The following is a 27,095-nucleotide window of genomic DNA, read 5'->3' as shown; positions in this document are numbered from 1 at the left end:
TGGAACTATCTCTTCCCAAGTCTTTTGCTGAGATTTAAAAAAAAATTCTATTAGCCTCTTTATTTTTCATGTTTATCATTTATTTCTTCTTTGCCAGTTCCATAGAATGCATGCTGTCAGCATAATTCCCTGGGAGTGAGATGAAACCATGAATTGGCCCATATTGGATCCCCTTATCTAACAGCTGGGCTGCAAGGATTGTCAGGTGGCAGGCAGTCAATTACCACTCAGTCTTTGTCTTATATTACATCAAAGACCTATTTAAGTTGCAGGTATGCAAAGGCTCTCAATGACTGGCAAAATATGCTGGCATGAGGGCACAGTGGGGGCATGGTGACTGCCTACCCCCCCACACCAGCGTCATGTTGGTGTCACACCAACCAACCAACCACACAGCAGACATCGTCACGCCACGTCTTTGGCACAGCGTGTAGACACACTGTGCCAAAGAGCTGTAGAAAAGTCGCAGCGGTGACTGGCACCATTTCCACGGTGCATAAAGAAGCCACTTTTCATGGCTTCTTTTTGTGCTGCGGACCTGCCAGTTTGGCATGGTGTGCAGTTGCTGCATTCTTAACTCAGTGCTTCCAGGGGCAGCGCAGCGGCACCTCTTAATGGCGATCTGCCAAGCCCCAAAGTTAACAAAGTAAATGTGTACCTGGGCATGACTTATTTAATGGAAATTTTGGTACCAGATTTAGGAAGAATAAGAACAGGAAGGTGCTTGGAGATCTCCCCCTAACCTCTCTTATGGAGATTTTCCTCTTTGGAGGAGCAAATAAACCTGTCAGCTTACCTATAGAAATAGTTCTGGCCCAATGTACACAATTCCATACATGCTAAAGAAAACATGCAATGACAATGAAAAGGAGCAAAAACATACAATTGCTATACAGTAGGTGAAAACATGCTGTACAGTTGTGAAATGGTATGTATTCTTGGATTTTTTGTTCACTTCTAAAGATCAGGTCTCTCGCCCACTATCACTCCTGTCAATGAAGGGATTATGCAGATTTTGATCTTGATTGATCTATCCTGATTAAGTGACCTGGTTTATCCCATGCTGAGCCATCAGGATCTCCAAATATGGTCATAGACATTTACTGTATGGGAGCAGGCTCTTGGCTTCATGCTTCAAACATCCCTTTTGATATCACCTTGGTATTGAAAAAGAGGAGGGGTGGAGAGGGCCAGTGTGGCACAGTGGTTTGAGTGATGGACTATGACTCTGGAGACCAGGGTTCGATTTCTAGCTCAGCCATAAAACCCACTGGGTGACCTTAGGCAAGTCACATGCTCTCAGCCTCAAGGGAAGTCAATGCCAAATCCCCCTCTGAAGAAACTTCCCAATAAAAGTCTATGATAGGTTCGCCTTAGGGTTGCCACAAGTTGTAAATGACTTGAAAGCACACAACAAGAACAAGCAGAAGACCAGACCTGGGGGAGCAGACAGCTCTATCATGCAGTCTCAAGCAACAATCGCACCAGCATTTTCCAATCAGTGTTTATGAGGCAGGATTATATTACATAAGCAGTTATCTCTTCCTTTCACAATGTCATGCCCAGCCTGGAAGATGGCTTGGAGGACTCAGAGGATGAGCTAGAGCCTCTGGGATCTGAACCTATAATGGAGGAGCCAGAGCCCCAGGGGCTTGAACCTGTAATGGAGGAGCCAGAGGCTGGCCCTAGTTCTGCTGGAGCAGAGTCTATGGCCCCTCCAGAGGTTCAGCAGTCAAGTTTGCCTGGTGCCGAGGCTGTGGACATGGAGGAGGATCTGGGCAGCGTGCCTACCTTCAATGAGCGTCGAGCAGAAAGAGAGGGCCTTCGAAGATCTCGGAGACTTTATCAGAAGCGTCTTCGTAATCAGGCACAGCTGAAGGCCAGCTCCTTGCCTTCTTAAGCACCTGGAGCATGTGTGGTTCTTTGCCAGTGGATATCTGACTCTTTTAGAGGAAAGACTCTGTCTCTGGCTCCTTGTCTTGACTACCCGGAAACTTGACCTTGGACTGCTTTATCTACCTGCCTATCTGTTACCCTGAACCTCGGACCGTCTGACAATTCTTCTGGTAAACCCTTTTGGCAAAGCTACTGCAACTCTCCAGGACTGTGTAGCTTACATTGACTTTGCGGTGCTGGGAGGGGGTTGTTTGTTTGATAACTAGCTGCTTTATCAGCCCTTTGGCTGCTTTCCCGGACACACCTCTCTGTTCTGCAGCAGATTATGAAAGAGCTATGAAAGTAGATGTATTGCTGTTGTTTGTCATCTAAGTTTGTTTCACTGAGTCTTTTAGTTTTCTTTTTTTCTGAATAACCTTATTTTAATCTTCTGCTAGCTGCTGTTCTTGTTAATTAGTCTATTTATAGGATCACTGTATGTTTTAGCTAATAAAACGTGCTCTCCTATCCTTCCCCCAATGGTATTAGTTATTGCTGTTGTTACTTAGATGGAAGCCAAGCAGTCTGAGTCACCATAGAAATCTAGAATATTATATGGCAGTGCTTCTTAGTGCATAGTCTGATGTGTTGTTTTTCAATGTGCCAGGGACTGGCACTAAACTTGTGCCCAGTGAGTACTATTGTTTTTCTCTTTCCCATAGCCTTCCCAGGGACTTGGAAGCTAAGCAGGGTCAGTCCTGGTTAGTACTTGGATGGGAAATCAACAAATACTTTGTGCTGTAGGCTATATTCCAGAGGAAGGACCTGGCAAAACCATGTCTGAGTATTCCTTGCCTTACAAACCCCATGAAATTAATGGGATTGTTATAGGTCAACAGGTGATTTACAGGTCCCAAACACTGTGCAGAAATAATCCAGTTTGAGACCGCTTGAACTGCTCTGCCTCAGTGCTAGGGAATGGTACATAATTGTGGCACCAGAGGTCTCTGACAGATGTCTCAGAAAACTACAGTTCCCAGAATTCCCTAGCATTGCACCAGGGCCGTTAAAATGGTCCTAGATTGTATTATTTCTGCAGTGTGTTTTGGATAATAAACACATAAACCAGGTTATTACAGCACCAGTCTGCTCTAACACCTTAAGATGAAGAACCATGCATTCTTGCTCAGGATAGAGGCAGAAAATCCTAGCATCCAGGGGATAGTTGCATAGGGCAGGAACAATTGGCAGCTGCCACGCTACTCCCCTCCCAAAGAGAGCTCACCGTGCAATTGAAAGAGATATGATGAGGAAATATGGGTCACCAAATGACTTAAGCAGAAGCAGAGGGATTGTCAAGGGGATTTCTTGAACTGATCTGTTCATAATAAATAAAACATGTTTCACCGCCTCCACCACCTCACTTCCTTGTGCTATGTCAATGAATTTTATTGTCTGATTTGCTGATGGAGAGCAAAAAAATTATTGTCTTCAAATATGCTGTCATTATCGTGGTCATGATCTTAATTAAACTTAAACGGATTTAGCTAACTAATGCTCTTGGGGGGGGGGCAGTGCTAGAAGAAAAGCAGCTTGAAATTAGTTGCCAAGGTTGAGCAGTCAACGGTAGCTTTTAAGGTTTTTTTTTTAAAGCAGTAAACTTTGCAGGTGCCTAACACTAAAGCCTCTGGAATTACCAGGGCTGCTTGAAGGACCTTTTTGAAATCTACCCTGTTGTCAAATTTGATTTGAATGTGAGAAAAATCATTTTTACAAAAAAGGTTATACTGTGGACCCTTGTTATACGCTGGGGTTTGGTTCCAAGATCTCCCATGTATAACAAAATCCGTGTATGCTCAAGTCCCATTACATATAATGACATAGCAAAATGGTGTCCCTTATAAAAAATGGAAAATCAAGGTAAATTTATACTTTTTTGGAACATTTTCAAACCGTGTATGCTTGAATCCGTGTATAAAAAAATCCGTGTATAAGAAGGGCCGACTGTAGCAATTTTTGTTTTCATAATGCAAATTGATGAAAAAGGGCCATCTATCCAGATTCCTGAATATCAATTCAATTTTAGACCAGTACAGATTGGGTGCAGATTAATAGAAACCACACATTGCCAGACAGTGGTGTCATAAGGGAGGTGCGGGGAGTGGAAATCACACTGGGTGACATCTCAGATGAGGGTGAATACCTGGTCGGGTGGTTGCTCCCATCTATCTCAAGACCCCTTGGCCACCACATCCTCTGCCAGCCAGGATGCCTCTAATGTCCATTGTCTGCAGCCATTGGGGGGGATGAGATGCTGCAACCTCCTGGAAGCTCCTTCTGGGTGTGGTGGGGCTGTTGGCCAAGCAGCAAAAAGGCTGCTGAGTAGAAGTAGCAGACAGCCACCCAACCAGTTGCCACTGGTGGGAGGGGGGACTTTTGGGGTCTAGCAAGTTTGCTGGCCAGAGGGGAAAGTGACTTGCCTCCCTTTCCCACTCACCCAGCAGCTCTGCCAGGCTCAGAGAAAGCTGCCACGTGGTATCAGCAGCCCACGTCTACCATGGCAGAGGCAATCAAACTGGCAGAGGTGAGCAGCTGGCATATATGCCAGACAACCTGGGGGTGCCAGCATGAGTGGCGCCAATCCTAAAGATGCACAGAAAATCTGAACCACCAAATCTGGCTTCCAAAAAAAAAAAAAAAAAAAAAATAAGGAGATCCATGCATAGCCCTATTTAGAATTCTCAGTAAGGATGCTGCAATCTCTGCAGACCAATAGGTAGGTTTTCCATATAGCAAGGGGAGTTTGTGTTACCATCTAGAGCATCCTGTTGACTGAACAGAGAAGACCATTACCTGTGCCTGATAGCCTTTCTTAACTAACTACCATTTCCAAAATGAGAGAGGAAGGAGGAAAAAGAGTTGTGTCTGTGGGCCAAAACACACTGCAGAAATAATCAAGCCTGAAACCGCTTTAACTCCCTTGGCTCAACGCTAGAGAATTCTGGGAACTGTAATTTTCTGAGAGGTCAGGTGCCACAATAAACTACAATTCCCAGGATTCCCTCCCATAAGGTTGTGAGTTCAATACCAGCAAAAGGGCTTAAGCTCAACTCAGGCTTACATCCTTCCGAAGTCACTAAAATGATTACCCAGATTGTTGGGGGCAATTAGCTTACAGTTGTAAACCGCTTAGACACTGTTATTTCAGTATGAAGCGGTATATAAACGAAGCTGGTTTTTTGTTTGTTTTCCCTAGCACTGAGCCAGGGCAGTTATAGAAGTCTGAAACTGGATTATTTCTGCAGTGTGTTTTGGACCTATGATATAAATGGCAGCAGGGATACCCAGGACATCCCTATGGTCACCTTTCACATGCAGCTGGCTTGACAACAATAGCACTAACATCTGCGAAAACAAACTAGTCTACAAAAGTTTATGCTGAAACTTCTTTTGGTTAGTCCCAACGATGCCCCAAAATCCCTTTGCATACTTGGGGTGGGATGGGGTGGGAGGAAACTACTTGAAAATGATTGCTTGTTGGATAAAAAATATTCAAAGAACAGCACTCAGAAGAACTGCATTCCAATCTGAGCACTGGTGAAAACAGAGACTTTAGATGGAGAAGAGGCATCTGAATGAATTACTCTACATTTACTGTACAAGCAAAAAGATTCACAGAGGCTTTCAGTTTGTGTCGGTTTAATACCAGGTGTTATTGTTCTGATTTGTTCAGTTAATCATGATGGAGTAATAATTATAAAAACAAAGTGACTTATGCTTTTTTAACATACCCACCTTCCATCCATTAGTTGAAGAAATAATGTGATCATAGAATTTACTCCATAGTGCAAAACTGGCATGTTTCATGTATCAGTGCATGTACCAGGCAAATACAGCTTTGACTGACATTCTAGAATGAATAATTTGAAATGTTTTATATAATGATTGAGGTTACATGGGGCAAGAATGGGCATCTGGTTCAACAAAAGGAGACACCATAGAAATGTATTATAAACCAGAGGACTGCATTATTTATACATACTTTGCATGAATATAGGAAGACATCCTTGTACATCAGCTCAGTGGTTAGAACCCTGTTATGTACATGTATGTCCTTTTATAATTTTTGCATCAGGAATTTCCTAGCTAGGCAAGCCTAATGCAAAGGCAGTTACATGTTCTTTTGGCCAATGTCACTTGGGAGAGTACAGCGAAGCTGGGCAGCATCTGTAAGAAAAGAGCAGCTATCTCTCTCCCTTGATTTCTAGAGTATTCACTGGAGATCTGCTGTGTGTTCTTCATTTTCTTATAGTCAAAGAAAAGAAACCTCTACAAGAGTTATTATTACTTAAGGTGAGGACGAGCAACCTACTATCTCTTACTTTTTGATCTGATACAGAGAGCTTGATGTTCAAAAGACACAAGTAAAACATTATACCAGATGCCCCAAAATAGCTCTTGGTTGCAGCTTGAGTCAGTGCCTGCAACCTATCTATGTCTAAGTAAAGTGTAACTCCCATACCAAAAGCTTATGCTCCGAGTCTCCTTAAGACACTATACCTGTTAGTGATACCACACATTAATACTTCTTGTCTTCTGTATCATGAAAGACTGTTTTTTGGAGACTGGAGGTGCCTAGTATTTATCTTGATTTTACTCATATGTTGTTTCTGAATATATGGTTTGAGAAACCACTAGAAGACATCTGCAGGCTTTGTAGATTTGCTGCAAACACCAGGGTCAGGGAAGTGGTTAAGACAGCAGAATTTGAAATGATCTTGTCGAAGAAACATTTCCATGAAACAGGTGCATCAAACATTTTTTTTCTTAGTATAATCACCAATATACCCCTGTTAATGCAATATTTGATTGGTTTTGGTATCACATTTTAATAAGTGTTTCATGTTCAACTCCTTTCTATAAGAAATGCAACTGCCAAGTACAAGTTCAATACAGCATGGACCCATACATTCACTATCAGACGCATTATTGACCCCAAATAACTATCTCTGATTGACAATACTCATCCTCATGATAATTAAAGATCCAAGTGTTATAGGTGTGGTGAAATGTCACTCTGATAGTTGTTAGTAGTGTAGTTCAGATATTTGGAGCATATGCTTGGCTGAGAAGCCAATGACATAAAGCTTTCATGTGTGGGATTATGACTAATGAGTTTATCCCTCAGCAGTTTAAACTGGCTCCAGCCTTCTGGGCTGGAGCCGAAATGTGGTATGGATTATCACACTCTAAATTGCTACCGAACCACTGGCTTTCTGACATCTAAAAAGTGCCGGCGGAGCATTGCTGGGACCCAGACTAATGGAGGCTGGTGAATTGGTGGTGATTTAGTGTGCAATAATCCCCACCTCCATCCCATATCCCAGCTTCATCCCGGGAGGCTGGATCTGGTTTAAAATGCTGCGTGATAAACTCCTAAAATTAAGGAGCTGCTGTTGCAATAGTAATCCTGCTCAATACGCAAGGAACTGCATGTTCAGACATTTGGTCTATGTTCATAGCTATGAAATTAATACTTTGTTGTTGTCAACTGCCCTCAAGTCAGCCCTGACTCATGGTGACCCTATGGATGAGACATCTCCAAGACTCCCTATTCTCCATTGCTCAGCTTAGCTCCAGCAAATTCAAACCCATGACCTCCCTGACTGAGTCTGGCCATCTCTTTCTACTTTTCTTCATCTTTCTTAGCATTATTGTCTTTTCTAATGAGTTGTGTCTTATCATGATGTGGCCAAAGTACAACAGTCTCAATTTGATAATCTTGAATTTACACTAAACCTGTAATTAATTGAATGAATGTTTTCCCAGTATTTTCATCTTTATAAAAATGGGGTTGGAAGGATTGTTGTTGTTAACTTTATTTATATCCCATCTTTTCCTCCCATGCCAGGATTGAAGGTAGTGTACCAATTAAAATAAATCCAGTTAACCATGTCTCCCTTCCTTCCCCAGTGAAATGGCTCCAAAAGTTCCAGAAACGTCTCAGAAGGGAAGCAAGGAAAGATTGTTGTGCACAATCTCCAGTCTTTTATTTGTATCTTTATTGCTCTCAGGTGGAAAAAGTTGCTTCCTTGGGTTAAGCAGTGAGACTAGAAGATAACTTTAGAGCTGTTGAGTGTGAGCTGTGCTGTTGGTTTTCCCCACTCCCTCTAGAAAAGCAAGATAAAAAATTCATATGTCTAGTTTCTCGTAGACTGGTTTGAAAATTCTCTCTCTCTCTCTCTCATTTATTTTATTAATTTATTTTATTTCTATGCCACCTTTTTCCCCTAAAGAGACCCAAGGCAGTTCACAATATAAAATAAGATGCAGATGAGGGGAATTAAGATCCTTCTTCCTTTCCTACTTTCATAAGGAGACAGTGCTGGCAAAGAGATAGCGAGGCACTGACAAGCATGGAAATGCATATGTTATAGTATTCATGGAGAAACAGAATCAAATACAGGGCCCAGAATACAGAGACTATAATGAAGTAGGTAATATGAGTTCTTGTGAAAAGAAAAATAGTATGCCATGTTATTAAACTTCTGTAACATTGTGACTTCCAGATATGATGACTATTCTGTCTATGTATGATGAGAATTATATTCCAAGGCATCTGGAGGACACTCAGTTGAAAAGGCTGTTTTTTAATGTAGACATGTTGATACAGAGAAGGCTTTTGCCTCTTATCTTTGACATTTCCTTTCTTTCAGATATCAGGAGGCAAAAAGATAATACTCCGTGGTCATGCCTGCACTGAGGGAAAACCAGGTTTACCATCAGGGCTTTCAGATCCGCAGGGAGGACAACCTGTCTGCACAACTGGCACCTGCAACAGGCTGATACTGGCAGCACTGTTTGCACATTTCCCCTTCCCATCCTGGTCCTGATCCTGTTAAAACGCATTATGCATCAAAGGAATCCCACAAACCTGAAAGTGACAGTGCTGTGACACGAATTGGAATTTTCAGACATAATGAAGTCAGTAGCTCACCGGGCCCAGGATGCCTCCTCCTGACCTATTGTACCCCCCACCAATGGTCCTCCTGCATTCTTGCACTGGTGCACAAGGGGGATTCAGCCTGATTCAGAGCAAATAGGGACTCTTTTTACTCTGGCAAATCACCCTGAAATGTGGATTGGCCCTGTGTTTCAGTCGTTTTGGCCCCATGAATCATCTAAACAGTTCAATGTAGGAATGAGGTGGGAACATACCTTTTCCTCCGTGCGATAGCTGACACAGCTATCGACAACTTGGCTTACACACTAGGCTTTCTAAAAGCTTTTTGGGGGGGAAATTAAAACTTGGATGTTCTGTTTTGATGACAGTATGCAGTTATGACTGCAATACTATTTTCAGTATGCAATTGGACTATTCTGAGAGAAGTTTGGTTGTGTGTGTATCTTTCTTCTTAGGCTCTGGACTAACCATTCATTAGGTAGGTGAGAGAAGCCAAGGAAACAACATGGAATATGGAAGGAAGAAGAAAATGGAAAAGGTTGCAAAGGATGGAAAAACTAGAAGCAATGTGGGAAAATGTTAGCAACTGTCTAGCTATGATGATGCATTTATTTTCTTCCATCTAAATGGAAACAGTAGAAAATAGTTACTGCATGTAAGCTGGTGTTGGTTTCTGGCATGCCATTCATAACATTTGATCCTTTTTTCTTAACTTTTAAAAAAAGGCCAAGAAAATTAACAGCATCCCATAAAATAATGAACTCATAACACAAAGAGGATCACTGAAATGTTTGCGTGTGCACATATATGAGCACTCCCTCATGTCTTGCAAAGCATTATGTGTGACCCTCAAGGCTACAAAACTTGTGCATTTCTTGCATACAAGTCTGAATGCTAATAGGTGTATTTAGGAACTGTTTTCAATAATCTACTGCCCTTCCCTCAGGGACTATAGAGTCTATAAAAAGGATAGCATCACCTAGCAGTGTTTACAAATTGATTTACTGGTATGGAGCTGTGGGGAGGAATCATCAATCAGTGACAAAGACTTGGGAGACTTGTGGTCTGGGGTAGGGAGCTCATTCCATCACTGCAAGATGACATCCCTCCCCAGCTCAGACCACAGATGTTGGTAGATTAAATATATTCTTTTCAACAACATCTGAGTCCATATACCACTCTCTGGTATAAAGGATTCCAGGTAGCAGATGATACGTCTGAAACCCTGGCTTGCTACTGCCTCTCAGAGTAGATAGTCATGACCTGGATGGACCAGTAGTCTCACCTAGTACAAAGTAGCTTCTAAAGTTTCTTATGTACATGAGTGATATTTGCAAGGCCAATGAGAGGAGGCAAACTGGACAAATTATCAGGGTCTGGCAGTCTGGAAGGGGGTTCAAGGACCAATTATATTTCATATGTTTTTGTTTTGAGGAATATTCCAAATCTCTTATTTTTTGATCTGAGAGCAGGAAGAGCAGGTTCCAGCTGCACAACTGGCCAACCTGAGCATTTGGTGCATGGCAAAATAGCCTCCAATTGAAAACCTGCAGGGGTGAGGGCCCCTCTGTTGCAGTTGGCACCCACTCTTCCTTGTCTTAGCTCTGCAGGCCCTGCTGATTGACATGAGTATCATTTGAGGCAAGTCTGCATAAAACTCACCTGATGTTTTGTGAGATTTCTCAGCTCCTGTGAAGGCTCTAATATCATGAGACACTTTAACTCTCATGAGTCACTTTTGTCTTTCCCCCATGTTTTGAGGTGGTCTTTATGTAAGCCAGTGTGATGTAGTAGTTTGAGCACTAGACAACACTGGAGACCAGGATTTGAATCCCTGCTCAACCATGGAAACCCACTGCTGGGTTACCTTGGGCAAGTCATATTCTCTCAGCCTCAGAACAAATCTTGCCAAGAAGACTCCTCGATAAGTTTGCCTTAGGGTTACCATAAGTCAGATACATATTTCTGACTTACCCATAACTTGGATCAGTCCTTGAACAGAATGGATATTTCAGTCAAGGAATTAGAAGAAGACTGGAACAGGGCAGGGCATCTATGAAGGAACTAGACAAGATCCTGAAATGCAAAGATATAAAACTGAAGTCTAAAGTTGGCATCATTCAAGACATAGTATTCTTCATCAGCATGTACAGGTGTGAGAGCTGGAAAGTGAAGAAAGCTGATGGAAAATCAACTCATTTGAAATATGGTGCTGGAGAAGAGTGCCGAGGATACTGTTGAAAGCCAAAAAGATCAACAAATAGGTCCTAGAACAGGTCAAGTCTGAGCATTCCCTGGCAGCCAAAATGACTAATTTGGGGCTGTTGTACTTTGGCCACATCATGAGAAAACATGACTCACTAGAATAGACAATAATGCTAGAAAAGGTGGAGGGCACTAGAAAGAGATGAGCATTGCATACCAGATGGATAAACTCAATAAAAGAGGCCACAACCCAGAACCTGCAGGACCAGAACAGAGTGGATGAGGACAAAGTAGCTTCTAAAGTTCCATATGTACATGGCTGATATTTGCAGGGCCAATGGGGGGAGGAAAACTGTATGATTATTAGAATTTGGAAGTCGCACAAACCTCGAAAACATGATTTATGTCTTGTTTTACCGATAGCCATTTTTCCTGGAAAACATCGGCAGTATACAATATGTTGCTTCTGCCTTCTCTCCTGCCCTGTTTCTCCTGCTGCTCTCCATCCACCTCCTTCCTGGGACTAGTGAGAAAAATGAGACAGGGAGAAGTGAAGAGAGGGGAAAGAAGTAGTGCCTATTGAGTTTTTTGGTGTTATATGTCTTCAAGTCCACTCTGACTTGTGACCCTATCATAGTGGTTTCTTTGTGAGATTTATTCAGAGGAAGTTTGTCATTGCCTTCATTTAAGGCTGAAAGAGTGTGACTTGCCCTAGGACATGCTTTAGTCTTCTCCTCATCAAGCCAAATATGCCCAGTTCCTTCAACCTTTCCTCACATGTTTTGTTCTCCAGTCTTTCTTATCATCCTTGCTGCCCTTCTCCGAATCTGCTCCAACTTGTCTATATCCTTCTTAAAACAAAGTGCCCATATTTAAAGCCTGGAAGCCAAGAGGAAGCCTGACCAGAGCAGAATACAGTGGGACTATTCCCTCAATTTAGAAACCATGGCCCTAAACAGACTGGCACTTTGTGCTGGCCTGGGTCCGAAAGTAGGGCTAGGTAATAATAAATAAATAAATCGTTTATTTATAGCCTGCCTTTCCTTGAGATCAAGGCGGGTTACAGCATCATGGCAACAACAAACGACAAACAAAAACAATACAATATTAAACATTAAAACCAAAGAATTAAAAACACAGATTAAAAACCGTACAAAAACTAGCCAAAGTGCAAGTGCAAGACGAGGGGGGGGAAGAAGCGTTACAACATCTGGGGGAAAGCTTGTTCGAAGAGAAAGGTTTTGAGTCTCTTCCTAAATTGGTCAAGGGAGGGGGTCGAGCGGAGCTCTTCGGGAAGCGAGTTCCATAACTGTCCACATGTGCCCAGCCTACTTTCGCCGCCCGTGCACCATGTTGGCCCACAAATGGCACTGAGTGCAAGGGGCATCATCATGGCATGCAAGCACCATAATGGTACCCCTTCCAAGAAGCTGCTTTTGGCAGCTTCTTTTTGCTCCCGAGAGGGAGCGGATCATTGCTTTGACATCTGGTCACTGCAGCAACAATCATGGGCAAAAACTGACGGTTGCAGGTTGCCCATCTGTCAAGCCCTTGTGTTTCTATTCATGAAGACCAAAACAGCATTCCCCTTTTTTGCTGCAGCATCATATTGCTATCTCATGTTCCATTTATGATCAACAATAAGCCCAAATCCTTTTTTCATGTACTACTGCTGAGCCATGTTTTCCCCATTTGGTTTTTGTGGCTTAAATGTGGAATTTTGCATTTAACACTATTGAGTTTTCTTATGAAAAAACAACCTCCAACTACACAGGGTACGTTCTGTCCCTAACTGTGTCCTAATCCCATTGCCTCATGCTGTCAGTTTTTAATATATAGTTTTTGCTTGGAAGGACTCAGGGACACCTTTCTGCTTTAGGGAATTAGGTAGAAATTGTGGCTAACATTATTTTTATTGGCTGCCAATGTGGGTCCATAAAAGAAAGAAGATGCCCATAATCATAACATTACTTGGCGCACACCTCTCCCGAAGGGAAAAAAAATACTGTGGCAAAGGAACAGATGTGGGAAGGCAACTAATCATCCCAAATTGATCATTTCTGTTTAGAGTGGAGGGAGGAGGATTCAGGATGAAAAGTCACCAAAGAAGACCTTTTCACTCAGAGAAAAAAGTACAACCTGTGTATTGTGTAGCTTTATTAAAGGAACTGACAATATTCATACACAATCACCCCAAGATCAAGGTGAAATGTCCATCTAGATAGCCCTATTGATTTCGTGACATCTACAACAAGCCAGCTCTGACCATACCCTCCAATGTTTCATAGATGAAAATGGTGACGTGTGTCCAAGCAACATCAGAGTGTGGCTAAAACAGGAGAAGTTATAAATGAGGGAGAACACACAAGCTAAGAGAGACGCCAGATTGTTTCTGCCTGAACAGACTGGGAAAGGTAAGACTATGCCACCTCCTCTCCCTCCCTACACACAGACACACACAGACACACGGTGAAAGGCAAGAGTTTAATCTGCCCTGGAAGCACTGATCCCCTTCTATTCTTTCAGCCAGCCAGCCAACCAGCCATGATGGTATGAGCACAAATAGTTATGCTTGCTGGAATTTTATAAGTTCCTTGGCATTGTTTTCCTTTGCTTTGTGCTTTATACCCTTTATTACATGCCCCTAAATTTTACCCTCGACTTAGCCATGGTTCATATAAAAATTCATAATTTTGGTCCCAAAATCTGCCCTCAGTTTATATATGAGGTTGACAACTATATGTGGTATGTCACAACTATTACCATTATATTCAGTAATATACAGGAATTACGATTAATGAATAACATCAGTACACTGTTGTTATTACTAACTTTAAAGCCCTTCATGGATTGGCCCCCACCTACTTGTCAGCACTTGTTTCCCCCTATCTTCCTGTTTGCTCTCTGTGCTCTAGTGATTCGGTGCAGCTGATTCAGCCAAGGATTTCGTCTGCCTCTACTTGGATACACCTCTTCTCCCATGCTGCCCCCTATTTTTGGAATCGCCTTCCCATGAACTTGCGGACCACCACATCTCTAGATTACTTTAAGTCTAAACTAAAGACTATTCTATTCAGGGAAGCCTTCCAACTTTCATCTTGATTTTATGTTCATATTATTTGTATTAATTTACATTTTATAGTATTGTTTTAACCTTGTTATAGTAATATTTTAATAATTTTATAATCCTGCTTGTCGTTTTAGATTGTGTGCCGTAGGCAGGCTTTGTTTTTATTTTTGGATTGTTGTTTTCCTCCTTTGTAAAGCGCTATGTAAAGCCTATGGTGCTATATAAATAATAATAATAATAATAATAATAATAATAATAAAACATTACTAAGGATTCTGTACGGTGGAGTATGGGAGGAGGTCAATGCAGGGGGGGTGACACCATGAGTTATTGCACTGGGTGACACCAAGCCTACTGACTCCACTGCCTTTTATACCACTATGGTTTCTATCATGCTAGAGTACAATTCATCCTCTTGTGTTTCCAAGGCTGTCTTTGAACTTACTATCAGTCCATTCCCATGGAGAACAGAGGGCAGAGAATGCATACAGGTGTTGCTAGGAAACCACCTACTTTTTCTTGGTAGCTTCAAAGCATTTCAAAGCAAAGAAAGAGGAAGATCCCTATGGTAAGTACCCTTAACCCAGGGCATGCCTGTTTGCCTCTTCCTCACTTTCTTCTATCTGCCTATCAACTTGCTGCTCCATCTGCTCTACTCAAAAAATCACACTCTTAGTCCCTTCAGCTCAATCTACACCTTCTTAAATATAATTCTGCCCACTTGATTTCCTTTACTGTTCTCTTTTTACCCCAACTATTTTCTTACTACATCCAACTCCTTCAAGACAGCGGATGCATCTACACTGTAGAATTAATGTAGTTTGACACCACTTTAACTGCCATGACTCAATGCTATGAAATTAATAGATTTGTTGTTTTGTGAGATCTTTAATTTTCTCTGTCAGAGACTCTGCTGCCACGATAAACTAGAATTCCCAGAATTCCATAGGATGGAACCATGACAATTAAAGTGTTATCACATTGCATTAATTCTGCAGTGTGACAGCAGCCAGGTGTGGGACTTTTACCTTCCCATGGTTTTGGGCTCTCGTTTCCACAATCCATTACTATTGACCTTACTGATTTGTGCTGATGGGAACTGTAGGTACAATCCCCTGAAGGTGTAAAGATTTCCTGTACTTATTTTAAACTTTTTGATTACCTTTTGCTCTTGTTGCCCAATCTTTTCCCTTAAGCTCAGCTAGCCTTAATTATTAACATTTCTTTATAATTTCTATTGCTCTTGATTTTGGATGATACACAGATAGATATTAATTCAATGATACAGCCATGTTAGTCTGTGGGACCATTCTTACTTATTGGAAAATCCGTTTCCTGAACTGATTCCAGAAACCATTTCTGAAAAAACATTGTTTCCACTATGTTTGTGCTGGTATCAGGAATCAGCCCAGGAATCGGAAAGTGGCAGGGGACAGCTTATTGGCACGGCCATTTCTGGCCTCTCTAGGCCCCAAAATCCCGGGCCCAGCCTCCTTACCGGCTTCTTTGGCCACTCACAGGCTTCCGTGCACCTTTTTTTAAATTTCCCGCGGCCGGGGAGGCCGGAAGAAGGTCACTGAGAAGCTGGAGGAAAGCTGGGAAGGAAGTCACAAGGCTTCTGACTTCTCTGTGACCTCCTTCCGGCCTGCCCGGCTGCGGGAAATTTAAAAAAAGGCACAAAGAAGCCAGTCAGCAGCCAAAGAAGGCGGTAAGGAGGGAGCAACCTTGTTTTCTGCTGCTCCAGGGAACAGGACCCGGAACAATGGATGCAAGCTACAGGAAAAGAGATTCCACCTCAACATTAGGAGGAACTTCCTTACAGTAAGGGCTGTTCGACAGTGGAACACACTCCTTCCTCAGAGTGTAGTGGAGTCTCCTTCCTTGGAGGTCTTTAAGCAGAGGCTAGATGGCCATCTATTGGGGATGCTTTGATTGGATTTCCTGCATGGCAGGGGGTTGGACTGGATGGCCTGTGCAGTCTCTTCCAACTCTATGATTCTATGATTCTAAGGAGGTTGGGTTGGGAATTTGGGGGCCTGGAGAGGCCAGTGATGGGACAGGACAGGCTGCCCACCCAGTGGGAATCTGGGTGGATTTGAATCTGATTTGAATCCGCCTGGTTCCCACTTGGACTGAATCGATATATTTGAAAATAAATCAATTCAGCCCCAAAACACTGCAAAAACCCAGCATCTTTTTGACACGGGCAAAAAAAGGACAGAAATCATGCCCCCCCCCCCTTCTGAATCGATTTCTAAAATCAGATTCAGTAGGAACCATGCCCCTTTAACCCGGATTCCAATCCCGATTTAAACGCAGTGGGAACAAGGCTGTAATCAGTATGCAGAGAGATCTTGTAGCACCCTTGAGACTATCTGTGGTAAGTCTGAGAATGTATTTCCTGTGCATATAGGGATCAGACTGTATTCTGCCTGTGGAATTGACATCCAACAGTATTTGGGGAGCAACAAATTCCCCACCACTATGCTGGCCACTAACAACAGTGAGGAGCAGGAATGCACTATGGGTCTGTACAGTTTCTGACGCTATATATAAGCAGTCTTCAGACTCTGATTCTTGCATTTTTAACACAGTAAAAATAAAAATTATATCCTATTACTATGGTATAATCAGAAGCTGAAAAAGTTATCTTTTTGGTGTATGGACGTCAGAATCCCCAAAGCAATATCCATACCAGTGAATGGATTCTGGGTATTATAGTCCAAAAGAAAATAAAATTCTCCTAGTGTTATATTAGTACATCCAGACAGCTACCAGTTTCTTGTTCTATTTGCACAATATCTGTCATGAATTAGAGTACTCACTCCAATCACTTGTATGCTCCACAAGATGGGAAAAATGTAATCTTACTATAATTGAGGTGTGTTCTGACAAAACCTATAATTAAAGTGTCCACAGGAGGTAACTACTGTACAACTAAAGCAGGCTCTGGCTCATGAAGGGTCATATAGTAGTATTTTAAGATGCCAAATTACATTTTGACTTTTTTCACATGTGGCAATGAAAGCCCTATTTATTTATTTAATCTGTGCCCTGCCGTTCTTCCCCAAAAATATAATTACACAATTTGTGCCGTATGTGAATTTTGCTAAAGCAAGACAGCGGGCAGCAAGATGCCAATTTTAAAACTGTATATTGTAGCTGATATAAGCATTCCATCAGCATTACAAAAACATTTTATAAAGTAAAGATTCTAATGGATGAATAAGTCTTAAAGAAATGATTTAGAGATAACAAACATATGATAAATGGACCCAACTGTTAGATGGAGGTGCATATTGATCTCTTTGCTGCAAGTGGTACTAGAACGGCACACTTTGAAAGTACGGTAGATTAAATAACGCCATCTAGTCGAATAGCCACCTTTCAACTGAACAGTCAGGTATTTCTGGAGTTGTATAAGCTGTGTGTGAAAGTAATGACCAATTCCTTTTTCTTTTCTCTCTCTCTTCCATATTTAACAGACTCCCACTGTCTCTGACCTTAAATGTTGGCATGAGCTCCCATGGTTAACAGTCATATCTACCTGTTCTACTGGAAGATTTGTTTTCTGTAGCTGGAAATTCCATTTAGTACTTCACATCCAAATAGACTTTACAGCCTATAAATACTGCTTTCTCATCTGATTAATGTGAAAAATCCCAATCTAGCAAAACAAGCCACAGATAGGTCCAACTTTACTGGATTGAGACTTGTCTTTTAAATCCATCTTTATGATTATTGATACAAAATTGGTAATTACAGGTTTTCTCTAAACTGGTGACTTCCAGATGTGTTAGCTAAGGTTAATGGCCAGACTGACTGAGGGCAATGGGAATTATAGTCCATCATCTGGCAGGCACTAGATCAGGGAAAGCTGACTTAATGTTTAACAAGGTCAAGACCAAAAAAGAGAGCAGTGAGCATTTACTAAACTGTTTGGATCACTTACATAACTTTAAGAAGTTTGCTAAACTCAGGTATTTGGAGGAAGGAGGTGCTTTTCTGAGTTTAGTTGTTTGACTTTTTTAACTTAATTTTTCCCCCCAGTCCTATAAACTCAAATCTCAGTTGTAGTTGTTAGGCTGCAACAGAGAGAGCAGTGAAACAACCCTGGAGGGGTCAATTGGGGGCTTTAAGCAAACAGCTTAAGAAAGGAACTCTGGCTTAGTGGCTGTAGTATCTAAACCTGTCAGAGAGATCTTTTCAGTCTAATTCCTTTCTAACAGCCCCTCCCAAAAAGGAAAAACGTGCACATAGAAGCACTGAGCCTTATTGGCAGGAGCAGCCTCAGAGAACTGGGCCTTCCCTCTGTTTCTGAACAGTGGGCACTTGGCAGCACAGAAGGAAGTGTCTCACCTTTAACTATATACTCATATATTTAGCTCTGAGAGTAGACTGTAGAGGAGCAGCCTGGTAAGACTGTTTATACACACCCACTCCTTGGCTTAGTTTGACAGAACTACAGGAAGAACCTAGACAGTCAGGCTATGAGTGTGCCAGAGACAGGGTGGGGGTCGTACTGAATTGACCTCCAAATGGAAGCCCAACTGGCAACGCTGCTGCTGTTTCAGGCAGGTGAGTAAAAATTAGATATCTGAAATGATGTAGTAACTGACTTCATCAAAATACCTTCCCCTTTGCACTCTTCTCCTATTTTCTCCCACCTAATGCAGTGGATCCATAACTGATCCTTACAAAATTTTGTTCAGCAAAAGCAAACCACACTTGGACAGGTGAGTAAGCTTATGTCTTTCACATTATTATCATATAACTTTAAGCATCTAGCTACTGATTATTATTTTTTTGCATGTTAACTGTGTAGTGTGTGAGCATGTACAGAAAACCAGACATGTTCCATTGTGTTTGAAAGATGCATAAGCACAACATATATCTTAAAACTTTCAAAGTGGCATGTGACGTAACCTTATTTTAGTTTAGTGGCATTTGTAAAGGACCCGGCAATGGAGTTCACACCATTCCTAGACTCTTAAATTGCCTTCAGTAAAATTAGGTCAGTGGAATGGCTTAGCCTTGGGTACTCTGGCATTTTGACAGAATGCAGTTCTCATATTTGAATGATTGCTTTTGTTCTATTTCTAAATATTGGTTTTTCTGTTTCTGTCCTTTAAACAGTGATGTTTTGAGTGGATACTCAAAACTCATCTGTACCAGCAAGGACAGAAAATATACGCATAAGCACATAACAGTTGCCTTCTCTACAGATTCTAGGCGTGGTAGTCCAAAAAAGGAACTTTCCCCATTTCTGCTTCTAATAAGGAAGTTGGTTTTCATAGCAGAAGCTGGCACATAGCAGATCTTTTTCAAATGAAGTTGTTATTGCAAAGCATTTAACCTATTTTAGGGCTCTTGCGTTATTTACTGGGGCTTAATGTCTGCCCAGATAGATGCCACAACACCAGAAAACTTGAGGTTATAAGTGCCCATGTCACACACTCTAATTGCATGGCGCATTTTTGTTATGTCACAATTTTTAGCAATCTGCCTAGCTAGTAGAAGACACAGGGCCTTCTGTACTTTCTTAAGTTTAGTAAAATTTTCTCAGTCACAGCGTCTTGGCTGTTCAACCTAGAATGAATAATTCAATGGGACGGTTATTTGGAGAAAGGTCTGCCCTTTCTATAGCAACAAATTTATTTTGTGACTACTTGCCAAGAAAACTCTGTGATAAGTCCACCTCATGGTCCAGAAATGACTTGAAGGCACACAGTGTGCGCACGTGCGCGCGCGCACACACACACAGAGTATACTTTTATACTGTTATGGTAGGAATGAGCTGGGGATGGGTTGGGTTGAAATTTCATAGCTTTCCCTCCTGGAAATTCTTCCAGTACTGAGATATGTGGCATATAATTTATAATCTTACAAATGTATTTTGGTGTGTGCATTGTTAAAACTTTGCTTACTGTACATCATCTCGAAGGTTAATACTGTTTGTTCTTGTATGCAGTGTCCTTCAGCAAGGGTTTTCTAGTTTTTGCTTTTCTTCCTTAACTTTGGACCACAAATCTGGAGCCCTTTCTCAATTACTTTTATTATTACTGAAGCATATACTTTTTGTGTTAGGGTGTTGAAATGTCTGACCCTGACAGTCTGATATACCTGCCGGTTAAGGTGCAGACATTACTGTTACTGCTCTTTATTTTTAACAATATTGCTATTTGTTATGTCTCATTAGTTTTGTTTTTTTTTAAATCAGTTTGAACACTGTGTTGTACAGAGGAACTGTTACTTTTTCAGAAATGGTTATCTGATTCCCAAGGAATTTCCCGAAAACAACAGCAAGCCTGTATTAAAACAGTGATCTTCAGTTGCAACTTTCCTTTTTGTTTTGAACCCCCTGCCCCTATTAAAGCGATTGTCACTTTTTCCAGCTTTCCAAGGAGACACACTTTTGTCTGTCAAGCCTGTTTGTTGAGTTTTGTCTTGAGCAAAATGCTTTAACTATATGCCTTTGGGCTACAAAGATTTACGTCCTGTCGCAGTTGAGGAATGCCTTTTTTTCTGATTAGCAAGAACCAAATACATGCCTCTAAATCAAAGGAAAAACTGTAAGTAAATTGAATTAAAATATTTTAGGAAGTGGAGATTATAATAGCAATGATTTTAATATAATTAATAATATTTTAGGTATGTTTCTGATCCTGAATCCCAAGAAATGTAAGAAATCAGAAACCCTTCACTAGTTATTCTCGTGTTTTGAAATGCTTTTACATGATCTTAAAGTACAGATTTTTTAACTTTTTCATCTGTAGGATTTTTTTAGATATGACTTGCTCTGATTTATGACGTGAGCTTCCTTCAATCCCATGTCAGGAAAGAAGCAGAATATAAAATGTAAAAATATAAATATAAATAAAAAATGAAATAACAATAAATTACCATTTTCAGGCAAAATTCAAAGTCCTGATGATGAACTGTAAATCCATGTATGGCTTGGGTTCAGGCTATCTGCAAGACTGTATTGCACCATGTAAGCCAGTTCAGGGCTCTGAGAAAAGACTTTCTCTCAGGTGCATCATGAAAGAGGAATCCTTGATCACAGCTCCCACACTATGGAACAACTTTCCATGGGATGCTAGGTTGGCCACCCCTCTGCTTTCCTCCAGGATGGCAAAAATCTTTAAAAATTGCAAAATAGTTCTACAGATAACTACACTGCACTGTAGATTTGAGGGTGTGTCGAAGAGACTATTCTTGACCCACATAAAAGGTCTTTATTTTCCCCTTATTTTAAAAGACTTAGATGAATCCATTCTTGGATCCCTCCCTTTTTAGTGGTGCAAGTTATAAGGATAAGCAGAACTGTTAAGTCTTTATCCTTGGGTTCTAAGAACATTTTCACAGAAGGTTATGAAGCAATTCTTGGCCAGAATGCTTGTTTGCATTAGAAAAGCATCTCCATATTTTCTTTATTCTTAGCAATGTGTGGTTAGCTGTATTAACATAAAAGAGTTTTGGGGGTTTGGTTTGATACTAATGATCAGATGTGACTATTTGAACTTCAAATAAGAGTTCAGTCAGCCACAGGCCATCTTTCTTTTTGTCTGCTTTAAGCATATTGACTGGAAAGCTTAAGAGCTGGTGAGAAAAATCAAAATCATACACACAGATATTTCAGGCAGATGCAATAATAATGAGTAGCACCATATTTTTATGTTTGAGTAGCCCTGTTGTTTAAAAAACACATAGTTGTACCAGGAAGTTATAGTCAGAAACACATTAAGCCATGGTTTCAGATTTGTTTGTTTGAAGTTATAGTTCACATTAACCATGATGTATTGATTCAGCCAATAAGTTGTGTTTTAGCAAGAATAAAAGTGATAGCTTTTGAATTGCTATTCAAGTTTGTTCAAGAAGAAAAAAGGACTGGATAGGAGGATACATGAACCTAAGAATTTTTCTTGGACTGAATGTGGCTTCTGAGTGTGCCATAATATATGAATCAGTTTGGAACTGAAACTGGAAAGTGCAAAAAAATAAATAAAAGTTTAAGCAAGGATTTTGTTGTAACAGCTTTATTTAAAATGCAGTAAAATCATGTCCCTGTCTTTACAGTTTGGAATGGTGTTCTTGGAAAGACCCATTCTTTACACAAAAGAGGACTCCTTGAATTGTCTGGAGCCTTACAGTGTGGCACGAACCAGTTTCCTTTGATGTATCTAGGTTATGGATGCTACTGTGGCTTGGGAGGAAGAGGATGGCCCAAGGATGAAACAGACTGGTAAGAACAGTTGTATTATGAAGTGTCATATCTCTATTTACTTCTCCAACTGGATTCCCACTTTATTTTAAAACTTTTAAATGATGTCAGGATTACTGTATATGATCATGTATAAGTTGATAAATTGATCCCAAAAGCCTGTGTCAACATATCCACAGGTCAATGTAAGTACAGTCCGCCCTTGCCATATGCAGGGAATCCGTTCTGGACCACCACCACCCCATATAAGGCAAATTTTGCATATGCTCGAGTCCCATTTAATTGAATGGCAGCATGCCATTTTTGTCACTCGCCTCTCACTGCGTAAGCTGGAATCCATATAAGGCAAGAGTGCGTATGCGGAGGGTGGACTGTACTGTAGTTTAAATCTTATCAGAAAAAGGACCCATTCCCTTCTCTGACTAGAGAGGTGGAAAATGAGAGCTTAGTTCTTCCCAGGAGCACCTAAAAGAAGCACACACACCCTCTACTTTCTCCACCATGGTACCACTTCTGACTTTTTTCAATGTCTAGGTGGGAAAATGGCAGCAGTGGCAGCTCTTTGGCACTCCCCCTCAAAGTAGTGCCAAGTGGAATCAGGCTTTGAAGGCTATGACTAAGACATTTGTCTATTTCAGCCTTTCTGGATTAAAATTAGGGAAAGTTACCACTTTAACTTTAAAGGCTGTAACCACTGCTAATGCAGTGGCCATTTTTTTTTATTTTTTTTATTTTTTTTTTTGCTTTGCCTTTATATCCTTTTGACATGTGCACCTTTTCTTAGTCCCACTCATGCCTGGTAGCCTCCTACACAAACTGCACAGTTGCCATTTACTATAGTTTCTTCCTCATCCATCAAGCCATTAGGGTGAGCACAAACAATTATGCCTGCCAGAATTTTGTATGTTCTTTGGCATTGTATTCCTTAGCTTCATCCTTTATATCTGGGTATGTTTAGCCTGGAGAAGAGATGGTTAAGAGGTGATATGATAGCCCTGTTTAAGTATTTGAAGGGGTGTCATATTGAGGATGAAGCAAGCTTGTTTTCTATTGCTGCAGAGAATAGGACCCGGAACAATGGATGGAAGCTCCAGGAAAAGAGATTCCGTCTCAACGTTAGGAGGAACTTCCTGACAGTAAGAGCCGTTCCACAGTGGAACACACTTGCTCAGAGTGTGGCGGAGTCTCCTTCTTTGGAGGTTTTTAAACAGAGGCTGGATGGCCATTTGTCGGGGATGCTTTGGTTTTCCCTTGAAGTCTCTTCCAACTCTATGGAGCTTATTGTACGGGGCTGCAGGAACGGAGCCAGCACAGAACGAAAGGGGGTGTGATGGGAACGGAACGGGGAAAGGACGCATTTTACTGTACGGTGGAATGCCGCTGACTCCACCAGACATCCACGTTCCGTTCCATTCCCCATCCATCCCAGAGGAGGTGATTTTCAAGAACTGTTCAGAACAGTTCTTGAAAATCGCCTCCTCTGGGACAGATGGGGAATGGAACAGGGACTTCTGGCAGTGTTGGTGGTGTTCTGGTGTGCAGTAAAATGCGTCCTTTCCCCATTCCATTCCCATCATGCCCCCTTTCATTCCATGCTAGCTGCGTTCCTGCAGCCCTATGCGATAAGCTCCTGTGATTCTATGAACCTTTGTTACATGCCTCTAAATTTTACCCTTGACCTATTCATGGGTAATATCAAAATCCACAATTCTGGACCCAAAAGTTGCCTTCAGTTTATACATGAGACTAATTTATAGTTGAATATGTCCGGTAATTTGTGCAGAAGAGCAGCTGCAAGAGAATACATTATAGAAACCCAAACCAATCAAGAGCTTGGCAAATGTACTTTTCTGGACTAGAGCAATGCCCCAGCTCAGGATTCTGAGACTTGTAGTTAAAAAAAAAAAGAACATCACCAAACTTTAAAACCAGCAGCAAGTCCACAGTGGTGAGGAGTGAAAATGGTAGGCAATGTGATCAGATTAGAAACACCTGATCTTTTTTATGTTGGATGACATTACCATGTTGCTAAATTGAGAGAATACAGTAGGAGAAGAGGCATATTATTGTGTGGCCTTGTTTAACTTTGATTTGCAACTACTTGAATTTCATTAGGGATTAATTTCATTCCATTTAATTCTTGCTTCACTAACTTCACCATCTGTAGTAGTGGGTGTGTATTTGCATCTTTCAAACCCTTGTGGCTATGCATAGCTAATTATTATTTTTTTCCAGAGAACTTATTATGTGCTTTTAAAACCCACAAAAGCTTCCTGGTGCCAATAAAAGCATTTAACAGAGTGCTGGCATATCCTGGGTAGAATTTAAAATTTCAGCTAAATTTATTTAATTTTAAATTTTAATATGTTTAATGTTTCAACTAAATTTATTTCTGCATTGCCTATAGCTTTATTTTGAATATGTCCTTAAGCAGTCCTCACAAAGTATAACACATGCAAATCAATTTCTCTTGCTGAAAGGTGCTGCCATACCCATGACTGCTGTTATGGCTTTGCACAGCAACAAGGCTGTAATCCCATACTACGCAGATATAAATGGACCTGTAAGGACAATACCGTGGTATGTGGTAAGGGAACAACTTTAATTTCATTGCATTTAATCACTTTTTATGGGCGGGGACAGTTCAGAGATTGGGGGCATAAATATGTGCAAATGCTTTGAATGGGGTGTATTTGACTTAATTCTCAGAGAGGCACTGTGTGTCTTTGGAGATTCAGGAGAATGCTTTGCAGTGGTCTAAGCAGATGATGTTGCTGTTTAAGTCATTAAAATAATTTAAATAAGTACTACTAAACAAAAAATTCAAGGACTGTGAAGTATTCCAAGATCTACATTCATAACTGCTGTTCAGGTCTAGTTTATGAAGAACCAAATCTAGAACTTGGGTTGGAACTGCTCCATATCCTGATTTGGTAGAACTACAAGAAAAACATGACACAAACCTTTAAAATATAAACATTTATACAAATAAATGTGCAGAGTTCTTTTTTAAAGTCAGTGCTTTTCAAGAATATTTGTTGTGGTTACTTTTTCCTACTTCCTGATAATTAGGATTATAGTTATTTCTTTTAATTTGAAAGATAAAGGTGGAGGGATTATTCCTCCCTTACCTGCTCTGTCTCCACCTTCTTCTAAATGGCTTTTTTCATTCTGTACAATGAATTTGACTTGTACAGACCAAGAGGAAACATTTGCTTGAACATAGGAGTTTCCACAGTAGCAAACAACAGTTCATATAGACTATGATGGTGTTTCACTTATGCTGATACATAAATAAAGCTTGAACTTTAAGAACTGTTTCTTGTATTTCAGACCAGTCATGACAGATGCAACCAACCATGGTCATTCTGAATAACAAATGGCCGGAATAAATACACATTGTTTGCTTAGCTATTTCTTATTTTTATTATATTATTTTATTAAAATGTTTATATCCCACCCTTTGGCCAAAGATCTCAGGTTAGCTACTTTAATGTTCTATTCCCCTTTAACTATTCACCCTGTCTTCCTCTTTTTCAGATTCAACCCTAGACAGATGCCAAAAAATAATCTGCCAGTGTGACAAGGAAGCAGCCAAATGCTGGAGGTCTGCACGCTTTAACCAGCACTATACCTTTTGGCCAAATATTTTGTGTGGCCACGTTTATCCTGTCTGTGGCTATAGGAGTAAAAGGCACTGAGAGTGTTTTTTAAATGAAACATTTTATTTTTCTCTTAACTTTAAGCTTTCTAATAATTTGGACAAGAATCAGCTAGTTAAATGAAGATAGTCTCTTCCAAACTATGTATGTTATCTTCTCAACTCTTAAAATCAAAGATCAAATCATGATCTTCTCTCTGTTGATTTACAAAATGTGTAGTACACAAAAAAAATTTTTTTTAATGGTGGTACACATAGCTTACATAACTGAGGTGCATTTAGTTGGTCAGAGGCAAAGCATTTGTTTGGGATGTGCAGAGAACACCACACACACAGAAATACATTATGAAAACATGTAAAATTACAATTCTTTCTCATGGCACTCACATCTTGCTTGCATGGATGAGGAGTATGAGGTGCAGCTTTACAACAAGAACTACTGAATTGATCTGTGGCATGTGGCTAGATATTGTGGCTGGTTGTGAATTCACTTCCCCAAAGAGAGCAGTCTTATAGACCTTGGGACAGCATACAGTACTAGGAACCGTAGGATTGAGTGGACATCTTCCTCAGAACCCTTGCCTGGCATGAGAGCAATTTCTGTAATAGCTTCCTCAATGAAGTCAGAGGCTTGGAGTAAAGAGCATAGAATTTGGATAAGTTTATATGTTCAAAATCTCTATATGGGATGGCCCTCTCAATTTAATTTTTTTTTAAATTCCATTTCTATTCTGCCTTTTAAAAAAAACACTCAAGGTGGCTAACAAGTAACAACATAATTAGTTTTTTGTGGGTTTTTCGGGCTATGTGGCCATGTTCTAGAAGATTTTCTTCCTGACGTTTCGCCCACATGTGTTGCTGGCATCTTCAGAGAATGCTCTGAAAAAGCATTCTCTGAAGATGCCAGCCACAGATGCTGGCATAATTAATATAATTATATAATTAATATAATATAAACAACATAATTAATATAATCAAAGACAATCTAGATGCTAAATGGCCATAGCGAAAAGCTGAAGGCTCCAAAGTATGTGTGGCTGGCATGTTATTTAGGTATAGTTCATAACTGCTTTCCATAGTTCCTTTCAGTCCACCT

General features: G+C 40.7%; 1 protein-coding gene across 2 annotated transcripts; it reads left to right on the top strand.

Moving 5' to 3' along the window:
- Nucleotides 1-13,389: 13,389 nt before the first annotated feature.
- On the top strand, nucleotides 13,390-26,758 carry LOC121925038 (phospholipase A2-like). Of its 2 annotated transcripts, XM_042456744.1 has the most exons (6): nucleotides 13,390-13,458; nucleotides 14,543-14,682; nucleotides 17,600-18,692; nucleotides 22,194-22,359; nucleotides 24,819-24,925; nucleotides 25,879-26,758. In XM_042456744.1, exons 3-6 carry the CDS (start codon nucleotides 18,653-18,655, stop codon nucleotides 26,037-26,039), a joined length of 474 nt encoding a protein of 157 aa, XP_042312678.1. In that variant the 5' UTR covers nucleotides 13,390-13,458; nucleotides 14,543-14,682; nucleotides 17,600-18,652; the 3' UTR covers nucleotides 26,040-26,758. The 2 variants fall into 2 exon arrangements, with proteins under 2 accessions (XP_042312678.1, XP_042312679.1); XM_042456745.1 differs by lacking the exons at nucleotides 13,390-13,458; nucleotides 14,543-14,682; nucleotides 17,600-18,692 and adding an exon at nucleotides 20,411-20,686.
- Nucleotides 26,759-27,095: the final 337 nt, after the last annotated feature.

Source organism: Sceloporus undulatus, chromosome 3, assembly GCF_019175285.1.
Source record: "Sceloporus undulatus isolate JIND9_A2432 ecotype Alabama chromosome 3, SceUnd_v1.1, whole genome shotgun sequence".
Lineage (NCBI taxonomy): Eukaryota > Metazoa > Chordata > Lepidosauria > Squamata > Phrynosomatidae > Sceloporus > Sceloporus undulatus.
The sequence above is the reverse complement of the archived record's forward strand: the minus strand, read 5'-3'. Positions and strand labels throughout refer to the sequence as shown.

Excerpts from the sequence above, each read along its gene's own strand:
- LOC121925038 (XM_042456744.1), top strand. The coding sequence starts at position 18,653 with ATGGAAGCCCAACTGGCAACGCTGCTGCTGTTTCAGGCAG. Across the intron at positions 18,693-22,193 it reads GCTGCTGCTGTTTCAGGCAG|TTTGGAATGGTGTTCTTGGA; the intron begins GTGAGTAAAAAT and ends CTGTCTTTACAG. Across the intron at positions 22,360-24,818 it reads CCCAAGGATGAAACAGACTG|GTGCTGCCATACCCATGACT; the intron begins GTAAGAACAGTT and ends TCTTGCTGAAAG.